The following is a 16,650-nucleotide window of genomic DNA, read 5'->3' on the forward strand; positions in this document are numbered from 1 at the left end:
ACAGATTCACATCAAAACTATTAAGAGTTTTGATTTGATTCAAGGCCAATAACTGTGGCCTAAAATATAGTATTTCATTCCTATTAGGAAGGAGAAGCTGCAGAGCCTATATATAGAGGCTAAAGACTATACAGAAAAGGGGCTCTCTCATATCAATCAATCCTAGCGATTACAAAGCCTCCCCGGAGCAAACCTTCAACCTTGTTGAAACCCGGTGACCGTGCGCCAGTCCTAGTCTCTCCAAGAGCCGACTGTCAGCATCACCAAACCAACCGGCGACCGTACTTCCAGTCCCAGTCTCCCCAGGAGCTGACTGCGAGCGCAACCGCCACTGTTACTACCAGCGAAGCAAGGGTAACGCCCTCGCAACCCAGCGAAGCTAAAGTCACGCTTTAGCGCAACCCGTGCTTTCTCCAAACTTCCCAGTGATTGCTCTGCTTAGTCTGCAATACTAAGTATCGATTCGGTGACGCGAAGAGGTCACATCCAAAGTCCTTATCCGTAAGGCAAAAGTCCTTTTCCGAAAGGCTAGAGAAGAACCTTGTGACGAGGTTAGTGCTCTCCTCGTCCACAGCGCTTGAAGAAGAAGTCAGGTCAAGGGACTACCCCAACGACTGCACCCCGCGGTGCTGGCACGCCTGCGCAATCACTCGCTCAAAAGAGACAGTTTGCAAGCCAACTGGTTTTGGAGCCAAACATTTTGGCACGCCCAGTGGGACTGCACTAGAGTCTTTTTGTAATCACCATCATTGGGATGCCAGAGGGAAATCTTTACCAAAGGAAATTCCTAAAGTGAAAAAATGGCCAATGTTGCCACCATTGGCGACACTACGACAAGGGAGGCTTTCGTTGCGAAGCCTATTCCAGAGGGAGCAACCACCGAGGTCGCTCTCGCGATCATGAGGGAAAACGTTGAAAATCATAGCAGGTGGTTAGCCGCTGATTTAGAAAGAAAACAGGCGAGGTTAGACCAGATCATACGCGAAACAAACCAGCGCATAGCCCAACTGGACGACGAGTCGAAAAAGGAAGCGATTGAGTCTAGAACGCAAGCCAGAAGAATCGCTGAGGAGCATACTCAGCAACAAAAGCAGGTCGTGGAGGCCATCGCAAGCCAAAACAAGACTGCTCAAGTCAGTTCGCATCAAGGCGAATTGGAACGTCAAGAAGCTGCTCGCGAAGAGGTTGTTTCTGAGACTGAATTGCCTATTGGTGGCAATCAATCCAAGGGTACTGATCAAGCCAAATATGTGGCTACTAATCAGATGCATGGGGGGCAAGATGCAGACCACGTTGATTCCCATGATCAACATAAGCAAGTTCATGTTCAAATTAATTATGATTCGGCTGCTGGACGCCACCTTGATCAAGAAATTGATCATAATCATGGTCAAGAACATGACCCACTCAATTATGACCATGCAGGGGATCAATTAAAGCATGGCCCACCTTGCAATCATCAATTTTGCCTTGGCCATGCTACTGGACGTCATGGTGAAGATGGCCACAATCATGGCCAACTTAATTATCAATTAAGTTGTGGTCTTGGGAAGCCAATTTGTGGCTTTATTAATCAATTCTACTTCAATTTCTTCATCAGTGCTTCAAGGCCAAGCGGTGGTTTTGATATATGTGGAGGATACATATGCAACCCACCTTGCAAGAATGGCCAGAATAATTATTCTAGTGGCCAATTTGTCCTTCGCGACTGCAAATTTGAGTATCATCAATACAAGTTAACTCTTGTTTACAATTATCAAGCTTCAAATTTCTGGCAAGAGAAATTTATTTATGATACTAAACAGTCCATAGAGGCGTCTCAATATGATGCCTGGAAAGAAAATAGAGGCAAACAAATATTTGATATGCCTATTTGTGAAGAAGAGATCAATTCATCAAATTTTGGTGATTCTAAATATGATCTCAACATGGAGCCAATATATGATGAATATGATGATGATTACAATTTAATTATTGGTTCCAAAAATCATATGCAGGAGTACAAGTCCTTTGAGGCTCTTGACCAACAAGTGGTCAAGTACAATAGCCAATCTGTGGCTTATTCTGAAGACACCATGTTCTATGATATGGTAGTTGGCAACAAAGCCGATCTTGGGACATCGTTATCTCCAAAATTGCAATTGAAGATCATGCTTCGTCAACCAACAAAGATACTTGGGGGGCAATATTACTCCTTCTACGAGCCAAATTTCTTCCAAGTTTTCGACGCGAAGTATCTTTGTTACATTCCGGCAAGCTCCCGCAAGAGAGGTTTTCATGCTATAAATTTTGATGCATCGGAGCTTGGAGTGAAGCATAGGTGGCCTCCCCCGTGGCCTTCTAGAGGTTAGCCAAACGCACTGCTGCTAGCTTCTTTCTTTGCTTTTAACTCTCTGTCAATTTTCAGCTTGCATCTTCCTTTTAGTTTAAAAAAAAAAAAAATAGAAAAAGAAAAAATACAAAAAGAGTTTCAAATTGGTGCATCGCAGAGGATGCAAAAATTGTGTTCTTGCCTAACAGTGGCTTGAACTTTCTGATATACTTAGAGGCCATTAGTTTTGGCCTGGGCACATATACAAGAGGCATTTAATATGCTTAATATGGCATCAACAATACTTTTGCCAATAATTGTGGCGAAAATAGAGGGCTGCGCTTAAAGCCAGCGAAGTGGTTTTGATTGCATGGCCTCGCGAAGAGGGTTCGCGAAGATTGGTGATTAATCGTTCACTGCTCGCATATATATGAAGAAGGAGAGCACGTGGTCTCTCAGCATGCAGCGGCTGCAGATTGTTCGCGAAGCTATTTGACATAATTATCAACACCGCGCTACTTGAATAACATGGAAGCACGTGATGACGACATTGAAGAGCTTCTACAAAGCACCGCGAAGATGTAGGGCCAGCGAAGTGGTGGCTTTGATAGCATTGGTTTAATTGCCTTAATCATTCCAATCATAGGTACATGAAGCATTATAAGTGCACACATGATAATTCTTGGGTTGCTTAGTTGTTGGAGCCATACGTATCCCTCAGCTTTGGCATAAATATATATCAGATGATGCTAGCTGGCTTAATTGTCAGCACTTGCCGAAGACACCCAGCCTTCATTGCAAGACACTCTGCCAAGGGTGGTCGCGTGCGCGAAGAGTCCAGAAAGGGACCATCAAGTTAGCAAACATTCGCGGGCGGAGCCCATTATCATAGCGAGAGAGTGGCCGCGAAGCGCGAAGGCGAGTGGCCGCAAAGCGCGAAGGCGAGTGGCCGCGAGCGAGTGCTCGCGAAGGAGGCTGCGCGACCGCGACTGTTTGTGATAAACGTTTTCGCGAATGCTTTCTAGCGAGCACTAATCGAGCAAGCGGAGTTCACTGATATACCTCGCCTGGGCTTCGCCAGCGAGCTTCGCCAGAAATTTCCAACAAGCTATGCTCCAACCGAGGCGAATTCGATCTATAGGGCCAGCGAATGGTCTTTAATGGATAGTATGCCAGTACAGTGGCAGAAGTCGAGACAGAGACAAGAGAAAGGGAGGTTCTCAATGCCATAGCAGCTTCAGAGAGAGTTATAATCCCGTCGGCGAGGAAAGAAGCAGATTGATATCCAGGGGACTCCATATCCAGGCAAGATTAATCCACAGCTCCCACTGCCGCTGCGAGGAATCAAGCGCAATCTCCAGGAAGTAACTATTGTTTCATTGTTTGTACACTGGTTGTTGGTAAATTAATCTCTTGTGGGTCATTCTGTTGAGCCATAGTCAAAAATCTGCGAATCTGGGATATGCATACAAGGTGTTTGATGGAGTGCCTGAGAGAAACATCTTGTGAAGATAACGCGCGCAGGCTTTGGGGGCATAACTGTTGCCTCAAGATTACAATCCTCAACAGAACACAGTGGTAGTCTCGTGGTGATTTCGCATGGAATGTGAAGATTTCATGAGAAGATTAGTAGCAGCAGTGTTCCTTGGTTAGTGCTTCACAAATGCACCATGGGATGTCAACTACACGCAAGTCAGCAGATTGATGATTATCACAAGTGATGTATGCCAATTACAGCGACAGTGCGCATTGATTTGCAGAGAAGGCAGCTACATTGAATACTGCATAGCTCGAACATTCTCCCAGGTATCAGAGGCTTTGAGCCAATGGGTGGTTTTTGCTTATATGCATATTTGAATGCCTAACTGATGGCTATATGTATGTGTGCCAGTCTAGTGGCTAATGCTTTATATAGGCCATCAAGCTCTTTATTAAGAGATTCAAATAATGAATTGCAGCGTGTTCTTACCCACTGGGGGAAGCATAAAAGAGGCTTGAAATCGTTTGGTTAGCCTAATGGCTTTTATATATAAGCGTGTACAGGGTGCCTATAGAGGTACTGAGACCAAAGGCAATTTGGCGTTGAGGCGTATTTAAGTTATATTCAACCAGCAGCAAGCGATCAGTCGCAGGCCTAGATCACAATTATGAAGGCTCGTCAGCATTTGCTTTATACATAGGCTGATAAGTAGCCTAGTCTGGGGCTGCTGCACGTCATGAGCAGGCTTAGCTAGACATGATGTTAGCTCGATTTGATCACTGCATGTTCTGTTCATGACTATTTATGGTTGATGTTCTTCAATAAAAGACTACGTCGCAACAGCTTCGTGGCAGCAACTGAAAGCATAAAGATGGTGTTTTGGTTTGATTCATAAAGGACAGAGCTGGAGGTGCAATTTTCTATTGCCAAATATTAACCACAAATCACGGGGAGAAAAGCAGGATTGAAGTTGCAGGACCACCATTCCTCCTTTGTCAAAGAGTTCACACCTACAGGAAGTAGGAGGTGATCTAATTTGGCTTTATATATATATCAACACAGGGCCTACCTTGTGGCTACATGTACTTTAGTCAGGTTGATGGCTATGAGCAAGTGCACCGGTGCTATTTTGCCCGGGCACCAGCTCAGCTTTCATTGATTTTGACTGGGTATAATCAAAATCAGGCTTCCACCGGTCCAATTATGACTGGGCAAACTTTGGCTTGGCATGACCCAGGTCAAATTAATGGGCAAGCCCATGACTAAACTCTTGCCCGGAGGCATCTGGCTGCCAGCTGAAGGAAGAGAGGAACGTGGGTGATGTCATTGGCTGACGCACCTTATCAAACGCGTTGCAAGCCCAGAGTGGAGGACACGGCTCAATAGAAACGCGCCATGTGGCCAAGCATCAGACTGAAATGCATTTTTGTCGCGTAGCGACAGTGAGTGAGCTCAGGGGACAGGTGGCATCGGGCCGTTGGCTTGTTCAGAAAATTTGAAACCAACGGTCCTTTAATCTGGGCCGTTGGTTTCAATTAATGTTTACAATCCGACGGTGGAATTAATATGTATATATATGAATGATGCTGTTCAGAATCCAACGATAAAAACCAACGGTAGTTTTTAATATGTATATACATTAATTGTAACGGTAAGAAACGGTAAGAAAAAAATTGTTAAAAAATTCTAAAAATTTCTCTATAAATACCTAGCATTTTCTTGACATCTCACACCCAAAAAATTAGAGTTCATAGTTACACATTCCTCCTCTTCATATAGCTCTCACCATTCAATTTTTTCATTATCCAATATGGCCGAACAAATGGGAAACACACGTCCAGTGCCCGGACAAGAGGGAGATCAAAGTGAAGATACCCAAGATAAAAGGAGATGGACGGATGAGGAAGATGTTCAATTGTGCAAGTCTTGGAAAGTTGTAAGCCAAGATCCGGCTGTGGGCACAAATAAAAAAAAAAACGACTTATGGTTGCGAGTGAAGCGACACTTTGACGCAAATTGGCCCAAGAGCCGAACAACCCAATCTTTGCAGGGAAGGTGGAAAATTTTGAAGGTTGAACTTTTTGAGTGGCATTGTGCATTAAGGCAAGCGAAAAATTGGTACAAGAGCGGTTCGAATGCGGTTGATGAGGTATGTATTTGTTGATAAATCATTTAATTTGTTGATACATTATAGTAAAATATTACATGATAATCATTATTTATAATATCATTTTAATTGTAGTAATTGCTTTTTGTTACAATTAAGAGTTCATAGTTGATAAATAATGATGTAATTACAACGATGTTTATATTTGTACTTGTTGATTTTTGTTGTAAAACGGTAAAAATACATTCTTATTAAAATTATGACCTTTATATTTTTTGATAAATCATTTAATTTGTTGATACATTATAGTAAAATATGTCTTGATAAATAATGTAATAATTATAATATCGTTTTAATTGTAGTAATTGTTTTTCTTTATAATTAAAATAATTAGTTGATAAATAATGATGTAATTACAACGATGTTTATATTTGTACTAATTGCATTTTTTATTACTTTTTTTAATTACGTAGCAAGATGAAGCACAAAAATTGTGGCATAACGGGATGAAGAAAAAAGGGAAGATCAAAAGACACCTGTTTCAGAGTTTTGATAGTTACGCTGTTGTGGAGGGCTTTGCACAATTTAAAGACTTCCCTAGCCATACATCCGGAGGAACATCAAATGTAGGAAGTCAACATACGCACACACAACCAATTGCTGAAAATTCCCCCATCAACTTGGACATGGATGTAGATGAGGTAATTGCAGGTGAAACTGCAGGTCCAAATGTGAGGCCTCAAGGAAGGAAGGCTGCGAAAGAAGCAATCCGGAAAGCCAAAAAGGCAGCGAAAGAAGGAAGTCCTTACTCAAGCAGTCTCGAGAGTATAGCGAACAACCAAATAGAGGCAACGAAGGGCAAGAAAAAACTCGATGACGAATTCGCTCGAAGTCTCCAAGAGGAAGAGAAAAGAGCATGTATCCTCTTGCAAATCGAAATGCGAAAAGAGCAACTCCTATTTCAAGAAAGGCAAGATCGAATTAAAGAGATGGAAGAGCGTATTAAAGAGAGGGAAGAGCGTATTATGGAGATTGATACAAGTAAAATGACGCCAAATAAAAAGCGTTATTGGTCAAGAAAACAAAAGAAGATAACGGAGAAAGAAGATCTTGACGAGCAGCCGCCACCTTCTATGGGTGGATACTATCCGCAACCAAATTTTGGTGGTGCATTTCCACAACCAAATTTTGGTGGTGCATACCCACAACCTCCTTACCCCGGTGCATTCCCACAACCTCCCTTAACCGGTGGATTCCCACCACCTCCCTTCACCGGTGGATTCCCACAACCCCCTTACCCCGGTGGATACTATCCGCAACCACCTTACCCCGAGGGATATCCTACACAACCACAATTTTCACCTTTCTCTACGGGTGAGTCCACCAACCCGTACCCTAACCCTAATGATGAGCCTTCAAACACAAATTACCTTTCTAGAGAGGATGAGGATTATGATTTGAACAATTAGGTTATTATGCATGTTTGTTATTGTATTGTACTTTTTCCTAGTTTTTCATTTATGTAAGCGACAATTTAATGAAATAAAAGTTGTATTTGGAAATTCCATGTATTAAAGCACACACCTTATATTCAAATAAATAACACATAATAAACATAAAAAAGAACAGTAAATTTAAATAGTAAATTGCATAATTATGACATTAATTATCCGTAAATATATTTTATTTGTTTCAAAAAAATTTTAAAAACCTATGAACAGTAAAACAAGAACGGTAAATAGTCATAGTGAAACCCACGGACGAACAGTGAATTACGTGAACAGTAGTGTGAACAGTAGTGTGAACAGTAGTGTGAACAGTGAAAAGTGAACAGTGTTGACCGGGCAAGAAAAACAACGGGTGCAAACCCATGTCCAGTGGCAGTGAATAGTAGCTTGACCGGTCGAATTTTTGACTTCTCGACTTTGCCTTTTCTTGACTACGGGTGCACTTGCTCTAAAAGATTTAATCAAGACCATCACATGTTCGTTATTATATAAAAATATTGCAACCAGCTTCAAGAGAAGTACAGGTTTGACTGACAACTATTATTGCCAGACTGTGGCATGTGTAGAAGAAAGAAAATCATGAACTTCTCTATGTCTTTCTGCATATGGTTAGCTCAAGAGCATAATCATGAAATCATGTTGTACATGAAAAGAATTTTTATTTGTTTGGCCAAATTCTGTGGCCATAAGCTTTTGGATGTTCTGTGCCAGCGTACTAGCAGCCCCTCACTGACAAAGATGAAAATTGAAATCCATTGAAGAGTGGCCGGGGATAATTCTTTCATGCAAGGCATCTGTGATTCAAGGCTCAGGTCATGCTTATTATATGATTAATCACTATGCCACTATTATAATCAACTATCTGATTGTTCGTCACAGTGAGTTAGATTATGACATTCATACTTCATGGCCTAACTAAGAGGCCTATATCCATGATCAGTCAAGTGATTTCAATGTTGTACTTATTGTGAAGCCAATGCAAGTGGCTTTAGCGCGACGTTATCGTAAGATTAGTGCTGACTCAAGACCTCTTCAGTCAAGACGGGGAACTTTGACTTCGAGGTCTCGGGGGCAATGTTTGAACCCAAAATAACATTTTTTCCCGATAAGGGGGACTTGAGGAAAATCGGGCCAGTATCCGTGGCCCAAGCTATATATTTTCGATAAGCTCGGAATATATTGTTTAGAGGCTAAATAAAGCCTACTTGAAGATCAAGCAATCGCGAGGCAAATCGTGATATTCATGGATTTACTAGTAATTATCAAGAGATTTGATGATTAATGGTGATTTGCTTGGTTATCAAGATTGTGCAAAATGGGAGGATAAATATACAGGCTGTATATATGGCCGAGATTACGCGAGCGTGAATATCAAGTTGGCCATATATATATATTTCCCATGCAATTATGGTCTTTGGTTGATCAATTAAGGAAGAAGTCAAGGTGGGCCACCAGCTAAGCTTTCCCATGCAATTGATGGTAGCTGGACGTGGGAGGGATAGGAAGCATGTGATCATCCTTGATTGTCAATAATGAAGGAATACATATGTATATATATATGTGATGTGGTGGCTCATGCATGGTGCAATTAAGGACAAGTCTCTCATGCAATGATGCAATTAAGGTGGACGTGGAACTATTTGCTGCCAATATGTATATGCATGCCGCGATCTACGGAATCCCCGCGACGAGTGCTCGCGAAGATATATATGTAATTAATGCATATCAAACAGATTCACATCAAAACTATTAAGAGTTTTGATTTGATTCAAGGCCAATAACTGTGGCCTAAAATATAGTATTTCATTCCTATTAGGAAGGAGAAGCTGCAGAGCCTATATATAGAGGCTAAAGACTATACAGAAAAGGGGCTCTCTCATATCAATCAATCCTAGCGATTACAAAGCCTCCCCGGAGCAAACCTTCAACCTTGTTGAAACCCGGTGACCGTGCGCCAGTCCTAGTCTCTCCAAGAGCCGACTGTCAGCATCACCAAACCAACCGGCGACCGTACTTCCAGTCCCAGTCTCCCCAGGAGCCAACTGCGAGCGCAACCGCCACTGTTACTACCAGCGAAGCAAGGGTAACGCCCTCGCAACCCAGCGAAGCTAAAGTCACGCTTTAGCGCAACCCGTGCTTTCTCCAAACTTCCCAGTGATTGCTCTGCTTAGTCTGCAATACTAAGTATCGATTCGGTGACGCGAAGAGGTCACATCCAAAGTCCTTATCCGTAAGGCAAAAGTCCTTTTCCGAAAGGCTAGAGAAGAACCTTGTGACGAGGTTAGTGCTCTCCTCGTCCACAGCGCTTGAAGAAGAAGTCAGGTCAAGGGACTACCCCAACGACTGCACCCCGCGGTGCTGGCACGCCTGCGCAATCACTCGCTCAAAAGAGACAGTTTGCAAGCCAACTGGTTTTGGAGCCAAACACCACCGATATGCATTATACTAAGATTAGGAACATAATTTAACTAGGACAATATAATTCAACAGAAAATAGTTATGCATGCAGATGCAACCTCTGATATCCAGCAATTATTTTGAGGCTGGGTGATGACCACCTGAGCAAAGAGATATCGATCAATGTCAATATTAATACCATGATATTGTTATGCTGGACGGCAAATGACCAATGAGAGTCCTCTACTAAAATGAAGGATCAATGAATAAATATCATCATCCTATGTAGATTTAAAATTGTAAACTCACAGTTAGTAGTTGGCAGGTATATTAATTGTATGCTGGGCGGAACTACTGTTCGGCCTGACGGGGTCGGGACCCGGAGCCCCCCTGCCGCACCCCCCCAAACCAACAACTCCCTAAACCCAAACGTCAGTTTGTACTAAAAATAATAATAATAATAATATTTATTTTATAAAGAAACAATAAAATAAGAAATAAAAGTTATAATAATAATAAATAAGTACTTATATTTCCTATATTGGGTCTGTAATCTGTGCTTTGCATTCGTAACTTAGTTTTTTTTTTTCTCTCTTAATTTGCACCAAGCCACTGAACAAGCAAACTGTGAAAGGTATTTTGCGATACTTTTTCTTTTTGCTGTATTATATTTTTATTTCTTTCTTGTCTAAACTTGCTATTTCATCGATCAAATCTTTAACTGAATTCTTTTATCATATAGTAGTTCGGTTATATGATCGATACTTTATGTCTAGACCCCCCCCCCCTCCCCCCCTAAACTTGCTATTTCATCGATCAAATCTTCAACTGAATTCTTTTACCATATAGTAGTTCGGTTATATGAATCGATACTTTATGTCTAGACCCACCCCCCCCCCCCCCCATGATTCCAACACATACCCATATTAATTAGATAGCTAACTAGTATGAAATAAACAAAGAAACTGGTAATGAACCTACAATTAACCACATGAGTAAACTTAATAAATAACAATAACAGCAAACTTAATAAATAATATACTCTTGGTTGATTATTCTTCACTTATTTTTTCAAATTATAGTGTACCTACCCAATTAATATATAATTTTTATGTGTGGATGAATAATTTTTCTATAATATTATATATAGTAGTTCTCAAGATTTTTTAAAATAATAATAGTATCTTGCATTAAAATAAAAATAGTATAAAAAATTACTGCCGCTCGAACTTAGTTTATATCCCGACCCCCCCAAGTTGTAAATCCTAGTTCCGCCGCTGCTTAGCTGATGCAAGCAATCATCCTAGTAAGCTTTCGATTAAGAGCTCAACCAAGGATAACATCCCCACCCCCAGGGTTCACATTGTTTATTTGCAATGGGGTTTGACAGCATACTAGGTTATCTGCAGAATAAGACAATTTTGATCACTGGTGCGACCGACTTCCTTGGAATGGGTATACCTCTCTCTCTCTCTCTCTCTCTCTCTCTCTCTCTCTCTCTCTCTCTCTCTCTCTCTCTCTCTCTCTCTCTCTCTCTCTCTCTCTCTCTCTCTCTCTCTCTCTCTCTCTCTCTCTCTCTCTCTCTCTCTCTCTCACTACTAGAAAAGAGGCCTAAGGGGACACAATTTATGTGTGCCTATTGCTACCTATAGGGACACATATGTGTTCCTAATGATCAAAGGGGACAAATAATGCATTTGTGCCTATTGAAGGTGTTCCTATTGCTAAATGGCACACATAACTCATAACTTATGTGTCCCTATTCTTGAGTCTGGGGCCCACCATTGTGTAACCACCATACTCATACTCCCCTTCAAATACGTTACTGTTCATTCATACTCCACAAGCTTGGGGACAGTTCCCAGATTTGTGCCAATAGGCATGTAATTATTTCTTTATTTACTTTTAGTTATTCCTTTGTTTTTTTTTTTCCTTTACATTCATGGATTAGAAAGAGCAGCTTGGGAATGGAAACAATACTCAGGGAATGGCAAAATGCTGGATACCAAATGCATTATTAAATAATTACATTGAGACAATTGCAGCAAAATAAATCCACATTTACATATATTTTCTCCTTTAAACAACAACGAGTTTAAACGTCTGGCATGCCTAAGCCCCATTCACCTTGGACTAATAAAAGCTTCATGTATCTAACATATTTCAGTCCTATAGTATCCTCTAAGAGCTAGGCTGCTGGGAAAAATTACCTCCTTCCAGTAATTAATATCTGTAGCTTTACTTTTGAGGAATTACTTCTACGAAAGCTGATCATCATGTCATTTGGAGACTTGGTATTATTGGAGAAGTCAGCTGATCATCATATGTCATTTGGCCAAATCTACCAACATGTGATCTTTAAGTATGCTGACAAATGAATAATCAAAGACATCCAAATCAAAGATCGATCAAAAACAAGTCTCATGTTATCTAAAACCAGCAATACTTTAAGTTTCTCTGTTTCGATCTTCAACTATATACATATATGCATCATATCTTACACACTACAAAGTCGAAGCTTTCTTATAGAGAAGGAGGGAAAACCTGACAGTGTAATAACTGTGTATTCCAAGAAGAAAATTCCCCAGCTCTCAAGCAAGCCCCTGAATAAGTAAGACAGAGAAACCACAAGCACATGTTAGCAGTATTAAACAACAGATCTCAAACATAAAAAGTATTCATTCAATTTGATTGGCAAGATTAAGAAAAAGAATCGCAAGATTAAGAAAAAGAATGAACAAAGATATTGATCGAAAACTTACATGTCTCACTCGTTTTTAACCTCACTTACCCACTTATGCTCTGCATCTTGATACATGTTTTCATAATTGTCTATAAATGATACATGCTTACCACCTTCCTACACTTCAAAAAACATCCAGTTAATAAGAGTTTCAAATAATAGAATGCTTCATAAGCGACTTTTATTTAATTACCTTAACTGCCTGCAAAGCATGCTGAATAATTGGCATTGAACCACCCCAAAGTCGTGCAAGTCCCATCCAATCAAATAAAAGCTGGACTTGCTTGTGTATAGTGAAACTTAATGCTTTATACTTACTTTCACTTTTAAAATATGGATGAGAAATTGTGCCAAAATAAGTCCAAAAGGATATTCAAAATCAATATGGAACACATAAATTGAACAGCAAAGTAAATAAAAAAATGCAACCAAATAAACTGAACAAATAGAAGGAACAAAGAAAAAGACCTTTCTTATTCCTCTAAATGAGAAAACCTGAAACAAAATCAGTAACACAGTTGAAGAATGGAGGCTGAGTCTGACCTGCAATCAAAATTTGAAGCAAATGTACTTTTAGAATAGCATGCTAGACTATAAAGGCTTTAACTCCAGTTTACTAGAGTATCATATCTTACACACTTTGAAGCAAATGCATTATGAATGCAGGATCATATTTTACTAGAGTATAACGGCCGGTGGGATACTTCTCGCTAGCTAGCTCTGGTCACCTATCAAGCTGATCAATTAACCTCATAATCCAAAACGTCTCGTCCTCTTCGATTTCTTCATTTCGTCGTCCTGAAATCATAGAAAAGTTACATTCTTGAACTTAGAGTCTGACATTTCGATGCTCAAACCAAGCAAACTCATAATCTCAGGGAATATTTACCAATTTCCTGCGTCAAGCTATTTTTCTGCAGGACCTCCACAATGAAAACAAAGATCAAAATGTATAGCGAAAAATATGTCCTACGAAATCAAGGTCACACTAGGATAGAGGCGTATTGCAATAAAAGTGCTAGTTACTCACGAGGTTAATGAAGTTATTTTAAAGCATTTTTTCAAACCCAGTAAGGATCAGCCTCTTGAACTATAACCTAGACCTTTAAACAACAACAACTAACAAAAAACCAAAATATTTTTTTGCTAATTCATATAATTCACTACTTACAGAACACATTAAACACAGAGCAGAAAGCATATATCTACACTTTACATACCCACAACTTTGAGTTCAACAAAAATAAGAATCAATGTTCCAAAGTCTCAGCAAGTCAAAGAGCATTTAGCTCTAAATTTTACCATTCTGACTAAACAGAGACAAAGAGTTGACATTTTTCTCCTTGAATGCATTCTCCCAGTTCAAATAAACATAAGATACAGTGACAGAATGATAGAAATTAGCGAACTGACCATACCCCAAGTGGTCAGTTCAAGAAGCACCTTCAAACATAGGATTCAATTCAGATCGAATTGACGCTTGGTTTCGAAGAAGATCACATCCATCCACAAAATGCAGCAAAGCAAATAAAAGAAAAAATACCTCAAAACTTGGACTGTGAATAACCTCAAAACGATCTGAGTGTCTGGGTGATTCTTCTTCTTTTTCAGGTTCTGATTCGGTGCCTAAGCACAGATTGTCAGATTGGGGACCTGACAGATTGAAATTGGACGATCGATTGAGGAGGGGTAATGCATCGGTAGTCACCGATTATCGATGGTGGTCACTGGAGATAGATGGTGATCACCAGTAATCGTTGGCGGTTGCCGGCAATCAGAGAAGGTTGGTGGTAGAGTGGTTCACATGGTGGGGAGATGAACAGGACGAGTAAGAGAGAGAACTGGGATGTAGAGACAACACAAAAGACAACTGAGATTCCTAACAACGCTTCCAATTGCTCCGCCAGCTGCCAACCCTCCTTTTGAAAGTTTGCGACATGAAAAGGGGGAGGCCGGAATGATCTAGATAGATCGGGAAGTCGGAGAAGGGGGAAGGGAGGAATTGATTTTAGATCTACTTTCTCTCTCTACAGAGCCGAGAGAGAAAAACAAGCTACAGTAGCGATGGGAAAGGATTTCCCTGGTTGTTGACGATGGGAGAGAGAAAGTGAGATGGAAAATACGTATTTGCAAGTATAAATTTTTTTTTCTATTATCTTCTTACTGAAAAATTAATTATTTATAATAAAATATTGTACTTTAATAGTTTCTTCTTACATTTTCTTTATGGGCACACATGATCTGTGCCTTACTCATGCAATGGGCACGCATATGGATATATGTCCCTTTTCATCATGCAATGGGCACACATACAACAAGTGTCCCCATATATGTGTCCCCATAGGCCTCTTTTCTAGTAGTGTCTCTAAAATCAAGCAATTTCACTTGCGAATATGTGGACATTGCATGGCATGCAGTGTTTGTGGAGAGAATACTAACGGTGTAACCAAATGTATATAGCTTCTTCACATTTGGTTGGACCCTTAATATTTATCTTCTCGTAAGAGCGAACCATGCCAAGTCAGCCACAGATCGGATGCACAATGAGGTTTGTCCATAGATTCAAGCTGCCCTCATTTACTCATTAGTTATCACTTATCAGATCGATTGCATTAATATATTCAACTACTTTTGTAATGCACGTACTACTGACACACATTCTCTTAATCATTTATTTACTACTAACATATATATAACTTGAATATATTGTATTATCAGGAAGGAGTTATTCAGGGTTCTGATCGAGGGAGAAATGGCGTGAAGATTTTGATTATTTCATTACCGAAAAAGTTGTTGCTCTACCGGGAGATGTCACTTTCGAGAACTTCGGAGTGAAGATCGATACCCAGATTGATGGAAGAATTGTACAATGAAATGCAGATCATATTCAACTCCGCAGCCACTACCAACTTTGACGAAAGGTAAAAATATCAAGGGTTGAGATTATTTGATAAGGGTTGGGTCACTTGCACCGTCGGTGCATAAAATAATTTCCACACTTGAACCTACATATTTATTTGACAGCCAACAATATTATCTATGTTCGTCTTTACACCGTTCTGAAACATATTTATTTTACACCCCACTATATATGTACGTTCTCATTTACACCATTCCAATTTCCAAAGAGAACATGTACAGCTACTGTAAATTATGTGTGTACGTCAGAGGCTGCAGGGAGGGATCCGCACCACATTTATGGTGCTTTCAATGATCGATCTAAAGTGCTAGTCTACTTTTGAAGTTTCTGTTAAGTTACTATAATATTTTGGCTGAGTTTTTTTTTTTTTTTTTTTTTTTTTAAGGGGGATTTTGGCTGAGTTTATACTATAGCGATTTTTGAAGTGAATTAACAAGTGGATGACCCATAATGAAAAATTTTACAATATATTAACATACATATAATTATCACTTTTAGCACTTAATTACTTAAATGAGAACATATTTTACTCTAATAAGGATCTTATTTATCTTAATGAAGACTTTTTTCTAGTTATTATATTAAGAGAAATTTTAAATACACACCCCTAATCACTTAATACACATCCCTATTATTTTATATTTCAAATTAGATTTTGTAGGTAGGTTAAATGACCAAAAAAGACATCCATGCATTAGAAGAAGAAAAAAATAGTCATATTTTCCTTATATTATTCTATTTATGTATAAATAGTTAGATAAACACAACAAATTTCTATACATGGCCTCCCAATTTAATACAAGAATAAAGTTAGAAACTATCTAATTTAAATTTTCCTTAAATAAATTGTAATTAGATGAGGTTAGAGACCATAATATTTAGAATTTCAAAATCAATGGCATTAAATATTTTTAAAACATATCGCTTTACTCCCATTTTTTAGTTAATTTCCTTTTTTTCTAAGAGTTATGATTAATCAATTTATTTTCTAATATAATACATCACAGGTGAAAAAACTTTGTAATTGTTAATTTGTTTGGCCCCTCTAATGACAACTATTTAGTTCCGCCACTATGGAGAAGCTACTGGTATAGTTTTGGTTGAATGTTCAACTCATAATTTTATACTTGATTAACATGGTGTTTGGTGGATGAGAGCTCAAATAACACAAAGCCTATTTATAT

General features: G+C 39.5%; 1 protein-coding gene and 1 long non-coding RNA gene across 7 annotated transcripts; one reads left to right on the forward strand and one right to left on the reverse strand.

Moving 5' to 3' along the window:
• On the forward strand, window positions 1–7,590 carry LOC133728976 (glutathione S-transferase T3-like). 2 transcript variants are annotated; one of them, XR_009856161.1, is made up of 2 exons: window positions 1–5,940; window positions 6,372–7,590. XR_009856161.1 is itself a non-coding variant. In XM_062156441.1 (2 exons), the coding sequence occupies exons 1-2, from the start codon at window positions 5,602–5,604 to the stop codon at window positions 7,365–7,367; spliced, it is 1,335 nt and encodes a 444-aa protein (XP_062012425.1). In that variant the 5' UTR covers window positions 5,287–5,601; the 3' UTR covers window positions 7,368–7,588. The 2 variants fall into 2 exon arrangements, 1 of the variants encoding a protein (XP_062012425.1); XM_062156441.1 differs by having other exon boundaries at window positions 5,287–5,940; window positions 6,372–7,588.
• Window positions 7,591–11,791: 4,201 nt separating this feature from the next.
• On the reverse strand, window positions 11,792–14,658 carry LOC133732234 (uncharacterized). Of its 5 annotated transcripts, none has more exons than XR_009856988.1 (6): window positions 14,090–14,658; window positions 13,182–13,344; window positions 12,740–13,089; window positions 12,566–12,663; window positions 12,348–12,406; window positions 11,792–12,170 (listed from the first exon to the last, which is right to left on the reverse strand). It is a non-coding gene; the product is annotated as an uncharacterized LOC133732234 (long non-coding RNA). The 5 variants fall into 5 exon arrangements; XR_009856990.1 differs by adding an exon at window positions 13,436–13,460 and having other exon boundaries at window positions 12,348–12,663; XR_009856991.1 differs by adding an exon at window positions 13,436–13,469 and having other exon boundaries at window positions 12,348–12,663.
• Window positions 14,659–16,650: the final 1,992 nt, after the last annotated feature.

This window comes from Rosa rugosa, chromosome 2 (genome assembly GCF_958449725.1).
Source record: "Rosa rugosa chromosome 2, drRosRugo1.1, whole genome shotgun sequence".
Classification (NCBI taxonomy): domain Eukaryota; kingdom Viridiplantae; phylum Streptophyta; class Magnoliopsida; order Rosales; family Rosaceae; genus Rosa; species Rosa rugosa.

Coding starts and splice junctions, on each gene's coding strand:
- LOC133728976 (XM_062156441.1), top strand. CDS start 5,602: ATGGCCGAACAAATGGGAAACACACGTCCAGTGCCCGGACAAGAGGGA. Junction 5,941..6,371: donor GTTCGAATGCGGTTGATGAG/GTATGTATTTGT, acceptor TTAATTACGTAG/CAAGATGAAGCACAAAAATT.